Genomic DNA, 20,086 nt, shown 5'->3' on the forward strand with positions numbered 1-20,086 from the left:
GCTTTGTACAAAAAAAATTTTCTGTATATCTAAAGACTATTTTTATAATAGACCCTGCATTTTCTAATATATTCAACCACATTTAGCTATATAACCAAGATAGGCAAGTTTAAGTTCAGTGGGTTGGTGAAGGGGAAGTAGTTGGGGCTGGCTTTACCCATGTGGAAATAATTGCTTTCCTGGCCTAAAGCTCTTCCTATTAGGATCAAAACAAACTGATGTTATCTTAAGAACCCTTCCAATTTTTGAAAAATAAAACCTAAGTGTTCCATACTTAGCCAGACATTGTCCAGATATTGTTTGTTTTGGTTAAGGACAAAATTATGGCACATTTATTTTTGTATTTAAATCAAAAGCAGAGTTTCTATTATGAAGAAAATAAGGGCACTTCAATAGATAATTACCTCGGTATAGCAAGGCACATACAGAATTGGTATAGACAAGGCCACCAAGCTTAAATATTGTGATCTGATATTTTTAAAAACTCAGCTTAGCCCCTGGCCTTCTTTGTCTGCACCAGAATTTTCCAAATAAACTCTGTTCAACAGGAGTATGAAATAATGTCACAGCATATAACATGATGAGCCACTTGAAGCAGATTTAGTGACAAGGACAAAATTTTCCAGCAAGAATAAAATACAAGTTCTGAAGATCAATGTAATTCTGGCATGGATTCTAAATTATCTGAGCACCTGCCAAAACATAGCATGCTGTTTTGATTCATGGAATTATAAAACTGAAAAAAAAAAAACAAACAGAATGAAAAAAAAATATGTATCTATATATACACATATATATATTACCAAGATGCTATGTAAACCAGTCTTCTGCCTCTGGCAGTTCAATATCTAAAGCACCCAGATTAATGGCTATTAAGAAATAAACCTTTTTAAAATGAGCAAGATAGCAATCCCACAACCTCTCTGAAGCCTCTGAATGTTTCATCACCCTAAAGTAATGACCAGTGGCTTCAGTTATCTCCAACTTTCTGTTCTGCAATCAAAACTCATTTCTTCCCATCTCATTAAAGAAAGCTTTGGGATTTCCCTGCATTAGCTTACTTGTTATAAATCCTCTTTGGGCCCTAACCTTTCTCTCTAGATCATTTTCCATATTTATTCCTTCTCTCCTTCTCTGGATACTATCCATTTTCCCCATATGTTTTTTGTTTTGTTTTGTTTTTGTTTTTGTTTTTTAGCTATCTTCTATCTGTTGCTTGAAAGGAAGAAACATTATAATAACTTTTCTAGGTTAAATTCCAATAGATTATTTATATAGCTTGTCAATAAGCATACAATTTGGAAATCACTCCCAGGGGGGAAAACAAAAAACACAAGAGACTTGAAAGAGTTATTCAGGAACATTCTAGAATGGTCAGATTTCCTTTTTTTTTTTTTTTTTTTTAATTTTTCCCTTACATGATATGGGAGGGAGCTAATCAAGTTAAGAGTATATTTTAAATGGCAATGGACATGTATAAAGCATCTTAACATTTTCTTCCTGTTAAAATACAATACATAAATCAGAGGCCTTCTTGCAGAAGAGATAACCCAATTTTCCTTGACAGGATCACTGAGCCTTAGGCTGCACTTCTGGAAGGTCAGTGTCTCACCAGTCACAGCGGGACTTTTGTCCCACTAAGACTTGGAATTATCAGAACTAAGTTTCTAATATTCAATGATTTCACCCTGTTTTTCTAATAGAATTCTTATGTTTATTTGTACATTTCAGTTTTTCTGCCATTGCACTAACTCCTGCTATGTTTTATTCTATGTATGTAAACAAAATCATGCTCCATAGAATTTGGTTGAGTAGGAGACGTCAAGTTCGTAACTAAATATATTCTTTCTATAACTGAGCTATCGGCATTAGACAGCAGAGGGCACTGACAAATATGCTGACCAAAATATTTAAAGTCTGTCTTTCATTACCAACTCTCAGTTCACACACTGTTACAAATAATCACAATCCAGAGATTTCCATATACTCAAATACAGAATATACTTAATCATATTTAATTAAATAAAAAAGTTATAATTCAGTATAGACTAAATTTTAATAGACTTCCTTTGGGCCAGACATTGTGCTAACTGCTTTATACATGTTATCTAATTTGCTTCTCACAAAGTAATGCATGAAGTGGATGCATTTATTCCTATTTACAGAACAAGACACTGAGTAGCAATGTCACAAGTGGCAGGTTGTGGGTTCAGCTACTAAACTATATATATAAAGCTTCCTGAGAGAAGAACCCATACTAGGTTTATTTACCATTAAAACCTAGCACCTAGTATAGTCCCTGGGACTCAATATTTAGGGAAAGAAAGGAAGGGAAGGGACACTAGATCTGACTCCAGTGCCATGCCTCAGATCTTTAAGATGCTCTCAATAGTATTTCCTCATTTGATCAGAGTTTACCAGCCACTAGGCCCCGGCATTCACTAGACACCAAGCCACTAAGATCTCAGTATTTGAAATACTAACACTTTGCTTATTAGAGACATACATATTTCCTGAGGTGGTATTAAAACAGAAGAGTAAAAATAAACAGATAAATAAAATAGTTAACTAAGAAAAACTAAATGCAATTTTAAAAATATAAATATATGAAAGCTTACTTCTAGGTTTATTTATATAAAGAATTCTCATTCACAAAAAGAAAAAAACACTTAAAAAGTAAACTAAATTGAATACAATTTTTAACAGTTTTAACAATGTTGGAAGTATATCTTAATATCTTAAATACTCGATTAACTTTGTGAACAAGATTGAATATTAAATATGTAAATTTCAGTCTCTTCAAATAGTCTTTCACTCATGAAAAAATGTCACAAAATTTATCACTAATATCACAATTTCATGATTTTGAAATAATATAACCCTAGTATTTACTACGCATATAAATCTATATTTATGGTTACATTTATCTTAAACTGAGAGGTGATTAAATCAAAGTGGTATTTATCACAGATATTCTTTCTAAATAACTCTATTACTTGTTCATCAGAACTATACGAAGATCCTTATTATATGCTAGGCAGATGCTAAATCTGAAGAAACAGAAATCCGTAACAAAGAGCTCCTACTCTTACTGCAGCAATTACACTACAACAAGATATTCCGTATTACTTATGTAGGGCATTTTGTTCCTGAAAGGCAAAAAAGATTTCTATTCTTATAAAGCATGTAGAATACAGCAATATAAAACAAAAGTAGATACTGAGTCAAATCCCCTATCCATCTTTCCAAAATAGCAATCCATGCTGCTGTGTTCTACTTTATATACAAAAATCTTTAAATACATTTCAAACCCCTTGCTATGTCTTCATCTGTTTTGCCTTACTCAAACTGTGTGTTCCTTGAATTCAAAGAAGAAAGAACAATGAAAAATATTTATTGGGGCGCCTGGGTGGCTCAGTCGGGTAAGCGTCCGACTTCAGCTCAGGTCATGATCTCACAGTTCGTGGGTTCGAGCCCCTCATCGGGCCCTGTGCTGACAGCTCAGAGCCTGAAGCCTGCTTAGGATTCTGTGTCTCCCTCTCTCTACCCCTCCCCCCTCACACTCTGTCTCTATCTCCCAAAAATGAATAAACGTTAAAAAAAATCTTTTTTAATAAAAGAAAAGAAGAATACTTCTTTAAAATAGTTTACAGAAGTGGCTAGGCATTAAAATCAGTAGATTTTAGTAATTCTGTATGATAGATTAGTAGTTCTATACTAGATGAGTAAATCTATATAAATAAATATAGACACTGGAGCCATAAGCTAGACCCAAGAGACAAAGTCTTTGGGGATGGAGTCCATGCACCTAAATTTTATAGAGCTCCAAAGGCAATTCTCATGTACAGTAAAGGCCAAGAACGACTTTTTTAAAAAAGGGGAAGGGGGATATACAAAGCTGCCTAGAAGTAGAAAATGTTACAGCTGTATAGGATCTTAAAGATCAACTAACCAATTCATTTTCTAAAGTACGAATCTGAAGTTGTAAGAAGTTAAGTAAACTGCCCAAGAACACATAGATAGTACAGCCAGGAAGAGAACCCACACCGACTAGCATGCAGATGAGTGCTCTTTCCAGCACACAAAACTGGCTATTCCATTTGGGAAGGAGATAAAAGTATTAATTCTTGATTCATAAGCTTAATCAATGTAAGTAAGCATTCGTATGGTAAATTATCAGGGAAACATGAATTCAAAAAAACAAACAAACAAACAAACTACAGTTGACTCTTGAACAATGTGGAGGTTAGGGGCACCAAACCTTACCCAGTAAAAAATCTACATATAACTTTTGACTCCCCAAAAACTTAACAACTAATAGTCTACAGTTGATTGCAAGCCTTAAGATAACTTAACCAGTCAATTAACACATGTTTCCTATTTTATAAGTTTTATATATTGTATTCCTATAATAAAGTAAGCTAGGAAAAAAAGAAAATGTTAAGAATATCATAAAAAGACAAAATGCATTTATAAAATTAAAAAAATCCATATATAAGTGGACCTGTGCAGTTCAAATCTTGTGTTGTTCCAAGGTCAGCTATACTTTCTTGAATTTTAAACACCTCCTTTGGAAAGAACTGTGATAAAAGAATCTAAAATGGAAAGTTGTTTTGATATATAAATGAGCTGAATAATTACTAAGTGCCCAGAACAGATACTAAATAAATGTTACTTCCCTTCAACACCACACCCTACTCCCCTCCTTTTTAATTCTACATCAAGATGTCTCTCCTTAACTCTCAACTATGCCCATTTGTACACTTTCTCCTAATTAACAATGCCTTCTGACCTCCTCTCCTTCAGCAATGTTCATAAATTCCTATAAGGCCCAGCTGAAGATATGCTTCCTAAGAAACTTTCTAAACTAACTTAACCTTACTCTAATTACTTGTTTCTTCCTCTATTAGTTAAATACTTGTACTCTTAAACCTTACACTTCTTCATAATTTCTTTTAAAGGTATGTAATTGTAATTACTTTCTAGCTCCTTTCTATATTTTTATTTTCTTCCATAAGTTTTTAGTGGGCTGGAACGTAAGTCCCCCAAAGGCAAGGATACTGGTTTGATTTGCTCACTCATAAATTACAAGCACTTAAAACAATGCCAGAAATATAGAAGGTGCTCCATAAATACTTGCTGAATAAATGGGAAAGGATTATTTCTCCTTCCATTCATCTCTCCAAAATTCCAAATGTAATGCTAAAGACAAAGACATGAAAAATTAAACTTTTTCAAAACAATGAAAATAAGTATGCATATTTAACATTTTAGAAATACATAAAATTTTTAAAAATTAACAGAGCTACAGGGCACCTGGGTGGCTCAGTTGGTTGAGCATCCGACTTCGGCTCAGGTCATGATCTCACAGTTCATGGGTTGGAGCCTAGAGCTGCTTTGGATTCTGTGTCTCCCTCTCTCTCTGCCCCTCCCCAGCTCACACACACACACACACACACACACACACACACACACACACACTATCTCTCTCTCTCTCTCTCAAAAACAAATAAATGTAAAAAAAAATTTTTTTTAAATTAATAGAGCTAAAAAGATAAGTAAACTCACTGGCTATAAAAAGTCATTTAACTTCTTTATTCTACACTCCCAGTGATATCCTTGTAAGAACTGGATAGGATGAGCTGATAAATAGAAGGTAAAGGATTAAATTAAGACCTGGAGCTTGCAATCCTACCTTCCCAAAGTAAAGAATTTCTAAAATTTGTTCTCTCTCAAAACTTTGAATTAAGAATAATCTAATGAAAAAACCCACTTTCTGACTTACTTAGATCTTAAATTATATAAAAAAACAGTAGATTTTTTTAATACATAAATTTAAAAGAATTACTCTATCTTTCAACAAAAGGGTTGTTTTACTCTATGCATAAACACCTGGAAGACTGAACATAGAATCACATCTTTCCCAAAGAAATCACAAAAGTGTAATTTTTGAGCCCAGCACATTCAATAACTGCGATAATGGTAAATTTCATAAATAAGCCCCACCAATAAAGAAACAAATTTAAAACAATTCTACCCAGCCCACAACTATATGGTCAACTAATCTTCAACACAGCAGGAAAGAATATTCAATGGGAAAAAGACAGTCTCTTCAACAAACAGTGTTGGGAAAACTGGACAGAAACATGCAGAAAAATGAAACTGGACCACTTTCTTACACCATACACAAGAATAAATTCAAAATGGATGAAAGACCTAAATGTGAGACAGGAAACCATCAAAATCCTAGAGGAGAACAGAGGTAGCAACCTCTTTAAACCCAGCCACAACAACTTCTTATTAGACACATCGCCAGAGGCAAGGGAAACAAAAGCAAAAATGAACTACTGGGACTTCATCAAGACAAAAAGCTTCTGGACAACAAAGGTACAATCAACAAAACTAAAAGGCACCCTAAGAAATGGGAAAAGATATTTGCAAATGACAGATCTGATAAGGGGTTAGAATCCAAAATCTATAAAGAATTTACTAAACTCAACACCCAAAAAACAAATAATCCGGTGAAGAAATGGGCAGAAGACATGAATAGACATTTTTCCAAAGAAGACATCCAGATGGCCAACAGACACATGATAAGATGCTCAACATCACTCATCATCAGGGAAATACAAATCAAAACCACAAGAAGATACCACCTCACACCTATCAGAATGGCTAAAATTAACAACACAAGAAACAACAGGTGTTGGCAAGGATGCGGAGAGGGAAGAACACTCTTGCACTGTTGGTGGGAATGCAAACTGGTGCAGCCACTCTGGAAAACAGTGTGAAGGTTCCTCAAAAAGTTAAAAATAGAACTACCCTATGACCCAGCAATTGCACTACTAGCTATTTACCCAAAGGATACAAAAATACAGATTCAAAGGGGTACATGTACCCCAAAGTTTATAGCAGCATTATCAACAATAGCCAAACTATGAAAAGAACCCAAGTGTCCATACACTGATGAATGATAAAGATGTGGTGTATATACATACATATGTAGAGACATACATATACACCACGGAATATTACTCAGCCATCAAAAGGAATAAAATCTTGCCATTTGCAACAATGTAGATGGAGCTAAAGTGTATTATGCTAAACAAAATGTCAGCCAGAGAAAGACAAATGTTGTAAGATTGCACTCATGTGGAATTTAGGAAACAAAACAGATTAACATATGGGAAGTAGATATAAAAGAGGTGGGGGGAACAAACCATAAGAAAATAACTCTGTTATTTTCTTAATTTAAGAATTTCTTATTTAAGAACTCTGTTCTTAACAACAGAGAACGAAGGGTTGATGGAGGGATGTGCATGGGGAATGGGCTAGATGGGTGATGGATATTAAGGAGGGCACTTGTTATCATGAGCACTGGGTGTTGCAGGTAAGTGATAAATTCTGGATTTCCACTCCTGAAGCCAAAATTGCACTATATGTTAACTTACTCGAATTAAAATAAAAATGTGAAAAGAAAAAAAAATTCTACCCAGAAAAACTGTCTGCTTCCTTGCCTATGTAATTTAATAAAGATACAAAAATCTAGCCCACATATAGGACTGTACAAAGAACATATCAACATGGTTAGACATTTAGTGACAAAATAGAACTGTGAAGGGTACTTTTTCCATTCATTTTACGCGACATATTTCTTTACACATATGAAAAGGGGACAGTGATAATCAGAATGCATAAAAAATCATGGCTGATTACAATAATCTCAGACGTCTCAGCTACTGTGCTCTTTTTTAATTGTCAAAATATAGGATAATTGAATAAACAGAAAACTCTAGTCTAAGTGAATTACATTGAAGGAGATTATATTGTATGATGGGAATGAATGGGAATTAGAGTCAGACAGGGGTTCAAATTGTCTCTCTCCCATTTCCTAGCTGTTTGATCACAGACTAATGTCTAAACTCTCTGAGCCTCGTTTTATCTATAAAATGAGAATAATTTCCCCTTTGCAGAGTGGGGATGAAGAATTAAAAATATAATGTGTCACTCCTTTGCTTAAATCCTCCAATGATGCATTATTAACATATTATAAAGTCAGTTTCAAACTCCTTCAAAAACTACCTTATTTTTTTTTAATGTTTATTTATTTTTGAGAGAGAGACAGACAGACAGAGCATGAGCAGAGGAGGGGCAGATAGAGAGGGAGAATCAATATCTAAAGCAGGCTCCAGGCTCTGAGCTGTCTGCACAGAGCCCAATGTGGGGCTTGAACTCACAGATCACAAGATCATGACCTGAGCCAAAGTTGAACACTTAACCGACCGAGCCACCCAGGTGCCCCTACCTTCTTATTTTCTGAGAAAGAAACCATGTTTTCTGGTCTCAACAGTTCTTAAAACATCCAAGTAGAAATTCCCAATAACTAGACAAAATGTGTAGGCTTAGACTTAGAACACAGGGAAGGGCAGACAAGAAAAGTTCAATGTCATCATGCAACCAGATAACAGCTTACTTATCTTTTTGTAATTCGGATATACCAGTCTTTATTCTTGCTACCTGATAGCATTGTCACGGGGTTACTTCTTAATCTACTGTTTAACAGAAATTTTCACAGCAATGGGCTAGAACAATTTTGTAAATGCCCTAGAATAAGTAAGCTGCTGACCCCTCTGCTCCCTTAGCATATCATAACGTTTCCAATATGATAAATATGGTGATTTCAGCTTCTCTTTAAATAACCCATTAAATTGTTAGCCTTTTAGGTTTTCTCCTACTCCCAAACAAATTATCGATTATTGCCTTGATACTAACTAAAATTTAGCACATTCCAAATGGAATCTGGACTCTAGTTACTTCTAGACTCAACATAAACTAAGTATTTTTTACTCTCTACCAGATTTTTTTCCCCAGGTATTGAAGCAATTATTTTCTCAACCAGAGAGTAAGCACTTCTAAAGGCCAGAATCATGCTATATTATCCATTTCCATAACACTTAGCCCAGCATCTCCAAAAATCTATGCTAACTGTATATACACATATTTAATATCTTTGGGTTTTGTCTTAATTCTCTATTTTCCAAGTCAAATAATTAAATTAAAATTAATTTGTAGCCTATTCTAAATACCATTTACTGAATACTTACTACATCACTGTATTTTTTTAAACTACAAAATATTATCATTTGTTATCAACACCAACATATCAGAGACTTATAAGAAACCTCAAAACTTAAGACATATTAAAACATGAAAAATACTATATGGTAACTATGAGATATCAGATTAGAAGACACATACCATTTTCAGAGATCCTAAAATGTAAAAGAAAACGATGTGCATCTTAACAGTTTTAACTTCATTTTAGAAACTGAAAGTCAGTGCTTAAAAACTTTGTCCAACATTAATACCTGTTAACAAAGTTAGCAACCTCTGCAATCCCTAATTCCTTAGTAACTGGGGGAGAAATGGATCAAAAGTGGGCTGCTTTACCCACTTCCTCTCCATTATGTGAAATATGTACATATCCAATATGTGTCGATATGCTCAAAATATTACTTTTAAAACTGTCTCGCATGCATTTCCCCAAACTTCCTTCAACAGAAGATAAAATTTAAAAATTAATTGCCACCGCCCAAGAGAAAATACATAGTATTTACTAAAATATGAAATTTATTTTGATATATTCTAGGCAGATAAATATGTCTGACTTTATTAGTGGGATTTTTTTTTTCTCAAAATGGTACCACATACTATAGTTAGTTGAGAATACAAAGGGATCAGTTAAGTCTTTTTCATTGACAAAATATATACTACAAGTTAACACCGAAGTGCCTTGCCAAGATACAATTCAACACTTAAGAGTATATCATTTCCAAATGATTGTACATTTTTGCCTAACAAGAAGATATATTGACTGACAAAATTTATAATCATACAATAACACAATTTCAGTTAACTCCTCATATATTCAGTCACTTCTACTATTAAATACTTAGGTTACTGAATTATAAATATTAAATTAAATAAAAGAACTTAATTCTAGAATGAGGAACACTATATTTTATCCTTAAGTATTTGCTAATAGAATAGAAAAAGGAATATGGCAATGTGATGTCATATTCTACATCAACTTAAGCATGTCTTAGTGAGAAAGTGAATTCAGAAAAGGCAGACAGAGTGGTAATTAGGCTGATAATCATTCTGGAATGAAAATTTATTTCCAGTGGTAGCATTTTTTTTTTTTTAAGAATTGGTAGAAACATTTAGAAAAGTCAAAACTTAGAATCTGTTCCTTAATTGAGCCTCAACTATAAAACAGACTAAATTCGTTTCTGTCCCCCCACCACACATTTTGTCTCTTGTCTCTCTCGTTCTCTGTGTGATAAATGTCAACATTACAAATTATTTTATCCTAAGAAAGAAGTATCAGATCTGTAGGACATAGGATAAAAAGAAAGGAAAAAGCACAGGATTATTTTCATTAAAAATATATATATGTGTAAAACTTACTATTACATAAAATATCATTTTCTTTTAACAGTAAAAGCAATCGGCAACCAAAGATTAAAAGACTTAGCATTTTGTTTTCAACCTAAGGTCTGGTTCCAATATGACTGAACTAGAACAGATTTGTACGTAAGATTCACTCACCAAGTATTTCTCAATTTGTTATATAAATTATCACAGAATTCCCATTTTATATTTTAAAAATGGCAGACTAAGGAATGAGAAATAATATTTATGTCAAAATTCTCATCTTACTTCTCCATTTCTTAACGTTGTGATGGTTCCTCTTGCTACTCCCATTCTAAATAGTGTTTCTGTGGCCTGTGAATTTAAAAAAAAAAAAAAAAGCAAAAATATATCATTTATATTCTTTACTCCCACCCCAAAACTGAAGAAAACATTCATTACTATTACATTTCCAGCAACTTCTAGAGGAGCATCAATACAGCACAATAAGAGGTACATGATCTACATTCTACTTCAAAAACATCATTTTCAGAATGTTTTAATGTTATCAAGAACTCAAGTGCAATCGTTTCAAAGGTTATTTTGATCTGATAGTATTCACCCATATCTATATGGTTTCAAATTAGTACACTTAGATAAGTTTAAACCTTAGTTTGATTAAAAAGATTAAGTAATAAGCTAGCACTTGAATTCAATTCAGAAATTATCATTTATTCTATTATTCATTCCATTTAAGTTCAGTTGAAATCACTTCACTGCTACTGAAATACTGACAGAAGATGAAATAATTCAGTGATTCCACACATAAAATAATACCAAAAAAGAGTGATTGCTTTTTATACACTAACAATGAATAATCCTAAAATGAAATTAACAGTTCCAAAGAAGCAAAAGACTTGTTCACTGAAAACTACAAAACACTGCTAAAAGAGATGAAAGAACCATAAGTAAATGGAAAGACATCCTGTGTTCATGAACTGGAAGACAAATGTTAAGATGTCGATACCACCAAAAATGATCTATAGAATCAGTGTGAATCCTACCAAAATCCCAATGACTGTTTTACAGAAATCTAAAAAAAAACATCCTATAATTGATACAGAACCCAAGGGTCTCCAAATACCCCCAAACAATCTTGAAAAAGAGGAACAAAGTGAGAACTCAAACTTCCTGATTTCAAAACTTACTTCAAAGCTACAGTAATCAAACAGTGTGGTACAGTCGTAGACAAACAGATAGGTCAATGAAATAGAACAGAGAGCTCAAAAATAAAACCCCTGCATACATGGCCTACCAAAATCATTCAATGGGGGAAAGGACAATCTTTTTAATATCCACATGCAAAAGAATGAATTTGCACCTTTGCCTTATGCCACATACAAAAATTAACTCAAAAGGGATCGAAGACCTAAATATAAGAGCTAAAATTATAAAACTCTTAGAAGAAAAATAAGGGAGGATTCAGTGTCTAGCAAGGACTTGCTTCCTGGTTCCTGGATGGCTGGAAACAAACAGAAACAAGTTCTTTCTCTACTCATAAGTGCCCTGATTCTACCCTGAGTGCTCCTCATCTAATCTGATTTACCCCACCTCCTGATACCATGACACTGAGGGGTAGGGGTTTGACATGAATTTCTCATTCAGTCCATGAGAAAGTATTCCAGTACAAGGGGGCAAGAAATACAAAGGCCAATAGGTAAGATTATGCTTGGCATGTGAAAAGACAAACAAGATAGCCAGTGAGGCCGAGAAAAAGGTTTCATGGGACTAAGGTTGAAAAAACGAGAGGATGCAAATTCATCTGCTCAACATGTGTTTCTAATTTTTAACCTGGCATAAGAGAAAGGCATTTCCAACCTTCAATAATAGAAAATATAACTCAAAAGATGTTCAACAAAACACACATTTTAAGAATTAGGAACCCCAAAAATGAACCAAAAACATAAAAAAGACAATTCTAAATTTAAAACTGAATGAATATCTAAAGAAATCCAAAGGGTAGGAGGGATGAAAACCTGGAGGACAAAAGAAAGGAAAGTGCACATGATCATTAAAATATATATATTTGCAAAGGTTATTATTAGGTAAAATGTTGCAAAATCAGTGAGATCAGGGTAATATAAGTAGACACAAGATCATTTAGATTTAATGAAGTAAACAACAGAAGAAATAAATAAAAGTTTGCATATGGTTGCCTCTGGGTTGTGAAAATCAGGCATGAGAAGAGGTGAAGAAGAATACCACTCTTTTTCCATTAGCTTCGCAGCACACTATTTGCTTAAACTACATATAAATCCTGATCAAAACTTTTTTTCATAACTTTTAAAGATTGATTTTAAGTATATCAATAGTGTCCAATTTTGCAAAAAGGTCAAATACTTTACAATTTCTATAGAGTGGTGCACATAAGAATATAGTCAAGGACTGAATGAAAGGATATAAAAGTCAAACAGTGTAAGCAAACTCTTTCAAAAAGTTTGACAATAAAGGTAAGAAATGAGAATGAGTTGTTGGTAGAAAGAACAGAGTTGAGAGAAAACTGAAAACAGTACACTTTTAGGATAGAAGAGATTTAAACAAGTTTTTAATGGCTAAGTAGAAGTTGTCAGTAAGGTGGAAGAAGTTTAGACACAGGGAGGGAAATGGAAGGGGATTCCTGTGGAAGACAGGATCAAGAGCACACAGCTATCCATCCGCTGTGTTAAAAGGGACAAGGTACAAATAGAGGAGCATGCTTTCCCTATCCCTCCCTCTGCCCTTAGCCCTCCCCCTTCCCCCAGGCAACTAGAGGACAGGATAATCTTCTGAGAATCACAAAGACACTGAATGAAGGAGGGAGGGGGGTGGAAGGGACTATGTAATGTAAAAGTAAAACAGAAGGGGACAGAACTGCCAAGCAACACTAAAAGCCCAGCTAAGGCTGAAAATCATACATCTTTGTTGTTACAAATCTACACAGTCACAGAATTAGAAAGCTAAAAAGATTCACAGTTTAGGAATTATCAAGGCAAAGTGAGCAACCCTAGACCAGATATGAATTTAAAAGTAACTTTTAATTCAACATTTATTGGTAAAATAGAGCATGTGATTTATAAATAAAAGTAAATTTTTTCTAACATTTTTTAAATTAGAAGAACAATCTTTAGTTTTAAAGTCCTAAACACACACCCAGAGGTTGGGGGGTGATATCTACATGCTAAGTTAGAAAATAAAAAATCTTTTAGAGAAAACACTGCTAAATTTTGTGAATGTATCACAATAAGAAGATAATTCCAAATTCATAATTCACTAAAATAGGCCATTATTAGAAAAGGAAAGGGGTTATTCACATACCCAAACAAAAAACAGATTTTAAATGAACAACTTTGCTGACAAACGAATTTTACTAAAGCATATAAAGCTAGGTGTTGAAAAATCTATTTACAGACATTGCTACTGAAGGAAAAAATTTTCACACCAGTGATGTACTTGTATTTTTTCTATTCTTCATGATATATACATTAAATTACATCTTCCATCTTCCTGTTTCTTTTTAAACTTTAATCTGGGATGTGATTAATGGTACTCATGTAGGTCAGGTTAGTTACTGTATATATTTGAGGAGCAAAAGGTGACAGGCGGAGGCAGCAAGCACTTGTGATAAAATATGCAAAAACTTCTCTAAACCAGATCAAACTATTTGCTTTCTTGTGTCTCAAAAACCAGAGGTAGTTTGAAGATCTACTTCTTTTTCTACATTATCTCCAGTAGAAGAATACCAAATCCAATCTTTTGTTTCCAACTAAATTGATTTATTTCATCAGCTCTTCCCACCAACATTTTCAAGGATGGCTCATTCTAACCGCACTCTGTCAATTCAGCTCAGGCTCCTTTGATTCTATAGGGAAGCGCTGGAGTGTACAACATTCTTTTGACCTCTACTAAAGAGACTGCTTTTAATTTACTTGTACCCAAACAATGGCTAACAAGTGTCAAAAAACAATGAGATACTGGGCTAACTCTTACCATTTATAAATTTACCACCAGCAAATTCTTCATTGAAATTCCCCTCTCCTTGAGTTTTGATAATTAAAACGATTACTACAAAAACACTCATTAAACATTTTCTGTCAGTGGCAAAGGAAAAAAAATCTACAGGTCCTTATTTAAAAATAGGGTACCAAGAGAGACTGCCTTTTAAAAGAGTGTTAGATAAAAAGAGACTTAGGAGACATGAAATCTACATAATAAGTGCAAAGCTCTGGGCTGGATCCTTGTGTTTGTATGTGTATGTGTGCAAATCTAAAAAGATCCAGGATTTATAATGAGTTGATAACAGTAGTAGTCTCTGGATGTTTTCCTTTTCTTTACTTTCTAACATTCAACATGCACATACACTGTTTGGTAATAATAAAAAGGAAAAAAAAAAAAGTAACAACTTTTGTTACACTAAAAGATAAAACATTTAAAATAGAATTTTGGAACAATGAAAAGTGTTATAACACAAGCAGTACTACAGTAAGTAGCTCCTACTAGGAAAGATAGCCAAATTCAACAGAGAATCATGCTCTTAAAGTCTAATAATTTTTCATTCAATAAAGCAACAGAAAATAAGCAAAATTAAGAAGAAATGTATACTGGGATGCCTGAGTGGCTCAGTCAATTAAGCTCCCAACTCCTGATTCAGCTTAGGTCATGATCTCACAGTTCAGGCTCTGTATGGACATCACAGAACCTACTTGGGATTCTCTCTCCCTCTCTCTCTGCCCCTCCCCAGCTCACATGTGTACATTCTCTCTCTCAAAATAAACTTTAAAAATAATACATATTTAATATACTTTACCTTGAAAAGCAATATAAAAGCTTTAAAGCATCTTATTACAGAAAGAATTGAGTGCATTAATTTAATATATGGTTTATTAATATAAAGACAACAATTGTAGTTAGCAGGCATTTGTCTCCCATTAGTCAAGCAATTCTAGTTACCTTATTCCCATTATTTACTATCTGGGCAACCTTAGGCAGATAGCTTAAACTCTCTAAGCTCTGACCTCCTCTGTAAAATGGTAACAGCTATTACCAACCCATCTTCTCGTGGTGGTCAATGCAGGTTTTAACATCTGCAAGAAGCTCAGTAAAGAGCTAGCTAAATAGAAAATAGTGAATCCAAAGTCTAGCTTAGGACAGTACTTTTGCAATGAAAGAGTTTTAAAAATACTAATTTTGATCCTTTTAATGTAAAAATAAGAATTGGACTAATAAAAAACCAAATATGAATGAGCTTTAACATCAGCTATGAATCTAAAACACAAAAATCTATGTCAAAGACTCTTGGCACTTACTGTTCTATGACTATCTCTTAATTGTCCTGGTTCACCACCTAAACAGAGAGGTCCTAGATGGTATGAATTAAATTTTTTATTTACATATTCCCAGCACCTTGTGTAATATATAACAATATAGCATAAAGATTAAGGAAGCTAGGTTTAGAAGCAGGTTTTTCTTTAGAAAAAGATTGTTGAGTTCTGTTCTAGCTTTGCCATTTGTAAGATGTGTGATCTTGGACAAGCAACTTCACTTCTTTGAGCTCAACTACATCATTAGCAAAATAATGATACATAACTGAAGGAAAATTCTAAGTGCTCAATAAATGATCATTTTACTACCAATAATATGACAGAGAAAATTCAGGGACGCCTGCGTGGCTCAGTTGGTTAACCGTCCGACTTCAACTCAGGTCACGATCTCCCGGTCCCTGAGTTTGAGCCCTGCGTCGGGCTCTGGGCTGATGGCTCAGAGCCTGGAGCCTGCTTCAGATTCTGTGTCTCCCTCTCTCTCTGCCCCTCCCCTGTTCATGCTCTGTCTCTCTCTGTCTCAAAAATAAATAAACGTTAAAAAAAAAAAAAAAGAAAAAAAAAAGAAAATTCAGAATTCCACTCTAACTTAAATATCAGTCATCAATTGCAATTAAAAATGCAATTAAAAACTACATCTGGGGGCACCTGGGTGGCTCAGTTGCTTGAGTGTCTGACTTCAACTCAGGTCATGATCTCACAGTTCATGAGTTGAAGTCCTGCATCGGGCTGTGTGCTGACAGCTCAGAGCCTGGAACCTGCTTTAGATTTTCTCCATCTCCCTGTCTCTCTGTCCCTCCCCTGCTTGTGCTCTGTCTCTCTCTCAAAAGCAAACATTAAAAAATTTAAAAAATAAAAAATAAAAAACAAAAAAATAACATCAGATAATGATTAAAAATGTATTATAACATATAAAACAATCAATCACAATTAGCACATTACACGAGATGGTCATTTATTTATGCTAAAATTCTTGAAAGGATAACTAGAAAATAGAAAACTTACATTATTTCAAAAAGATTAATTTAGCAAAAGCCTTCAAAAATCATATGCAAAATTTATTCCCCAACTGTTTATCCTAGCCATAGAAGAAAAAAGATTTAAACATTGAGGTTTTCAAGCACCAGCTACTTTCCTTCCTTGTAATGATAAAAACACAAAATAAAAATTAGGAAAACTAAAAGAAACAACAAGAACCATACAATCCTCTCAACAGATGCAGAGAAAGCATTTGACAAAATACAGCATCCTTTCTTGATACAAACCCTCAAGAAAGTAGGGATAGAAGGAGCATACCTCGAAATCATAAAAGCCATACATAAACAACCCAAAACTAATATCATCCTCAATGGGGAAAAACTGACAGCTTTCCACCTAAGGTCAGGAACAAGACACGGATGTCTACTCTCACCACTGTTATTCAACATAGTATTGGAAGTCTTAGCCTCTACAATCAGACAACACAAAGAAATAAAAGGCATCCAAATCGGCCAGGAGGAGGTCAAACTTTCACTCTTCACAGATGACATGATACTCTATACGGAAAACCCAAAAGATTCCGCCAAAAAACTGCTAGAATTGATTCACGAATTCAGCAAAATTGCAGGATATAAAATCAATGCACTAAAATTGGTTGCATTCCTATACACCAACAATGAAGCGACAGAAAGAGAAATCAATGAATCGATCCCATTTACAGTTGCACCAAAAACCATAAAATACCTAGGAATAAATCTAACCAAAGAGGTGAAAAATCTATAACTGAAAACTATAGAAAGCTTATGAAAGAAATTGAAGAAGACACAAAAAAACTGAAAAAGATTCCTTGAACCTGGATAGGAAGAACAAATGCTGTTAAAATGTCAATACTACCCAAAGCAATCTACGTTTTCAATGTGATCCTTATCAAAATAACACCAGCATTCTTCACAGAGCTAGAACAAATAATCCTAAAATTTGTATGGATTAGCCAAAGCAATAGCTTTGTATGGAATAGCCAAAGCTATAGCAATAGCTTTGTATGGAATAGCCTAAGCAATCTTGAAAAAGAAAACCAAACCAGGAGGCATCACAATCCCAGACTTCAAGTTATACTACAAAGCTGTAATCATCAAGACACTATGGTACTGGCACAAGAACAGACACTCAGATCAATGGAACAGAATAGGGAACCCAGAAATGGACCCACCAATGTATGGCCAACTAATCTTTGACAAAGCAGGAAAGAATATCCAATGGAATAAAGACAGTCTCTTCAGCAAGCGGTGCTGGGAAAACGGGACAGTGACATGCAGAAGAATGAAGCTGGACCACTTCATTACACCATTCACAAAAATAAACTCAAAATGGATAAAAGACCTCAATGTAAGACAGGAAGCCATCAAAATCCTCGAGGAGAAAGCAGGCAAAAACCTCTTTGATCTTGGCCACAACAACTTCTTCTTACTCAACATGTCTCCGGAGGCAAGGTAAACAAAAGCAAAAATGAACTACTGGGAACTCATCAAAATAAAAAGCTTCTGCACAGCAAAGGAAACAATCAGCAAAACTAAAAGGCAACCAACAGAATGGGAGAAGATATTTGCAAATGACATATCAGATAAAGGGTGAGTATCCAAAATCTATAAAGAACTTATCAAACTCAACACCCAAAAGACAAAGAATCCAGTGAAGAAATGGGCACAAGACATGAATAGACACTTCTCCAAAGAAGACATCCAGATGGCCAACAGACAAATGAAAAAATGCTCAACATCACTCACCATCAGGAAAATACAAATCAAAACCACAATGAGATACCACCTTACACCTGTCAGAATGGCTAACATTAACAACTCAGGCATCAACACATGTTGGCGAGGATACGGAGAAAGAGGATCTCTTTTGCACTGTTGGGAATGCAAGCTGGTGCAGCCACTCTGGAAAATAGTATGGAGGTTCCTCAAAAAACTAAAAATAGAACTACCCTATGACCCAGCAATTGCACTTCTAGGCATTTATCCACGGGATACACGTGTGCTGTTTCAAAGGGACACATGCACCCCCATGTTTATAGCAGCACTATCAACAATAGCCAAAGTATGGAAAGAGCCCAAATGTCCATCAATGGATGAATGGATAAAGAAAATCAATGGATGAATGGATAAAGAAATGGATTGTATATATATATATACAATCGAATATTACTCGCCAATCAAAAAGAATGAAATCTTGCCATTTGCAACTACGTGGGTGGAAATGGAGGGTATTATGCTAAGTGAAATTAGTCAGTCAGAGAAAAAATTCATATGACTTCACTCATATGAGGACTTTAAGAGACAAAACAGATGAACATAAGGGAAGGGAAACAAAAATAATATAAAAACAGGGAGGGGGACAAAACAGAAGAGACTCATAAATATGGAGAACAAACTGAGGGTTTGTGGAGAGGTTGTGGGAGAGGGGATGGGTTAAATAGGTAAGGGGCACTAAGGAATCCACTCCCGAAATCATTGTTGCACTATATGCTAAGTAATTTGGATGTAAATTTAAAAAAAAAAACAAAAAAACTTCAGTCTGGCAGAAAATAGTTGAAAATGAACAGGCAAAACCAAGAAAGAGCTTTTAACAACACTAGGATAAATTTAGGCATGATCTGTTTTCACATGCCTCACCCAGTCATTCACGAGGATTTTCTTTCATTGTTACTCATTTCCCAAATTGACTTTAGATATGGGCATCTGATACATGGAGGTGAGGTCAAATAATCATTGATGAGTTTCCTTTAAAATGTAAAAATCGCTTCCCATTGTAAAAAAAAAAAAAATTAGGAAAATTGAGCATTAGCTATCTGCTTCTCATCAAAGGAGCAATGCATGATACAAATGTAATAATATCTCTTCAAACACCCAAACTGGTGTATTTAGCATAGCAACTAAGATCTTTGTGATGTCCCTAAACCACTCTCACTCTCTTTCTCCAGGAGGCTGCATATAGCCCAACCCTTTCCCAGCTCACTGAACACAGTTCATAACTTCTGGGCTCATCCACTGCAGCAGGTCCAGCACAGGCAGCAAAATCTTTGCAAGCAAATCTATCTTCCTAGCCAGAAAATGGGGAAGAGGAGCCCAAGTGAGCCTCCGAATGTGCAGGGAATTAATCCCTGGATGTTCAGGGGATTTTCTGTGTTTGTTTTCTCTTTCTGGTCCAAGGATAAGCCCTGGTTATAAGATAAAGCGGCAGTAATGGACGTAGTTAACACTGGAAAAGAAATCATGTTTCTCTGGTCAAAGGCATACGGAAAGAGGACCAACCTCTCCTGTAGTGCAAAGAAGAAAGGA

General features: G+C 34.6%; 1 protein-coding gene across 11 annotated transcripts in view; it reads right to left on the reverse strand.

Moving 5' to 3' along the window:
- The window catches only part of TMEM135 (transmembrane protein 135), a 364,077-nt gene that overhangs the window by 257,437 nt on the left and 86,554 nt on the right, over positions 1-20,086 (reverse strand). For all 11 annotated transcript variants that reach the window (XR_006194180.1, XM_042907390.1, XM_042907389.1 and 8 more), the window contains one exon: positions 10,723-10,788. Coding sequence is in view for 10 of the 11 variants with exons in the window: in XM_042907390.1 (XP_042763324.1) it covers positions 10,723-10,788 (66 nt within the window). In the remaining variant the exon portion in view is untranslated. The remainder of the gene's footprint in view (positions 1-10,722; positions 10,789-20,086) is intronic.

This window comes from Panthera leo, chromosome D1 (genome assembly GCF_018350215.1).
Source record: "Panthera leo isolate Ple1 chromosome D1, P.leo_Ple1_pat1.1, whole genome shotgun sequence".
In the NCBI taxonomy this organism is placed as follows: domain Eukaryota; kingdom Metazoa; phylum Chordata; class Mammalia; order Carnivora; family Felidae; genus Panthera; species Panthera leo.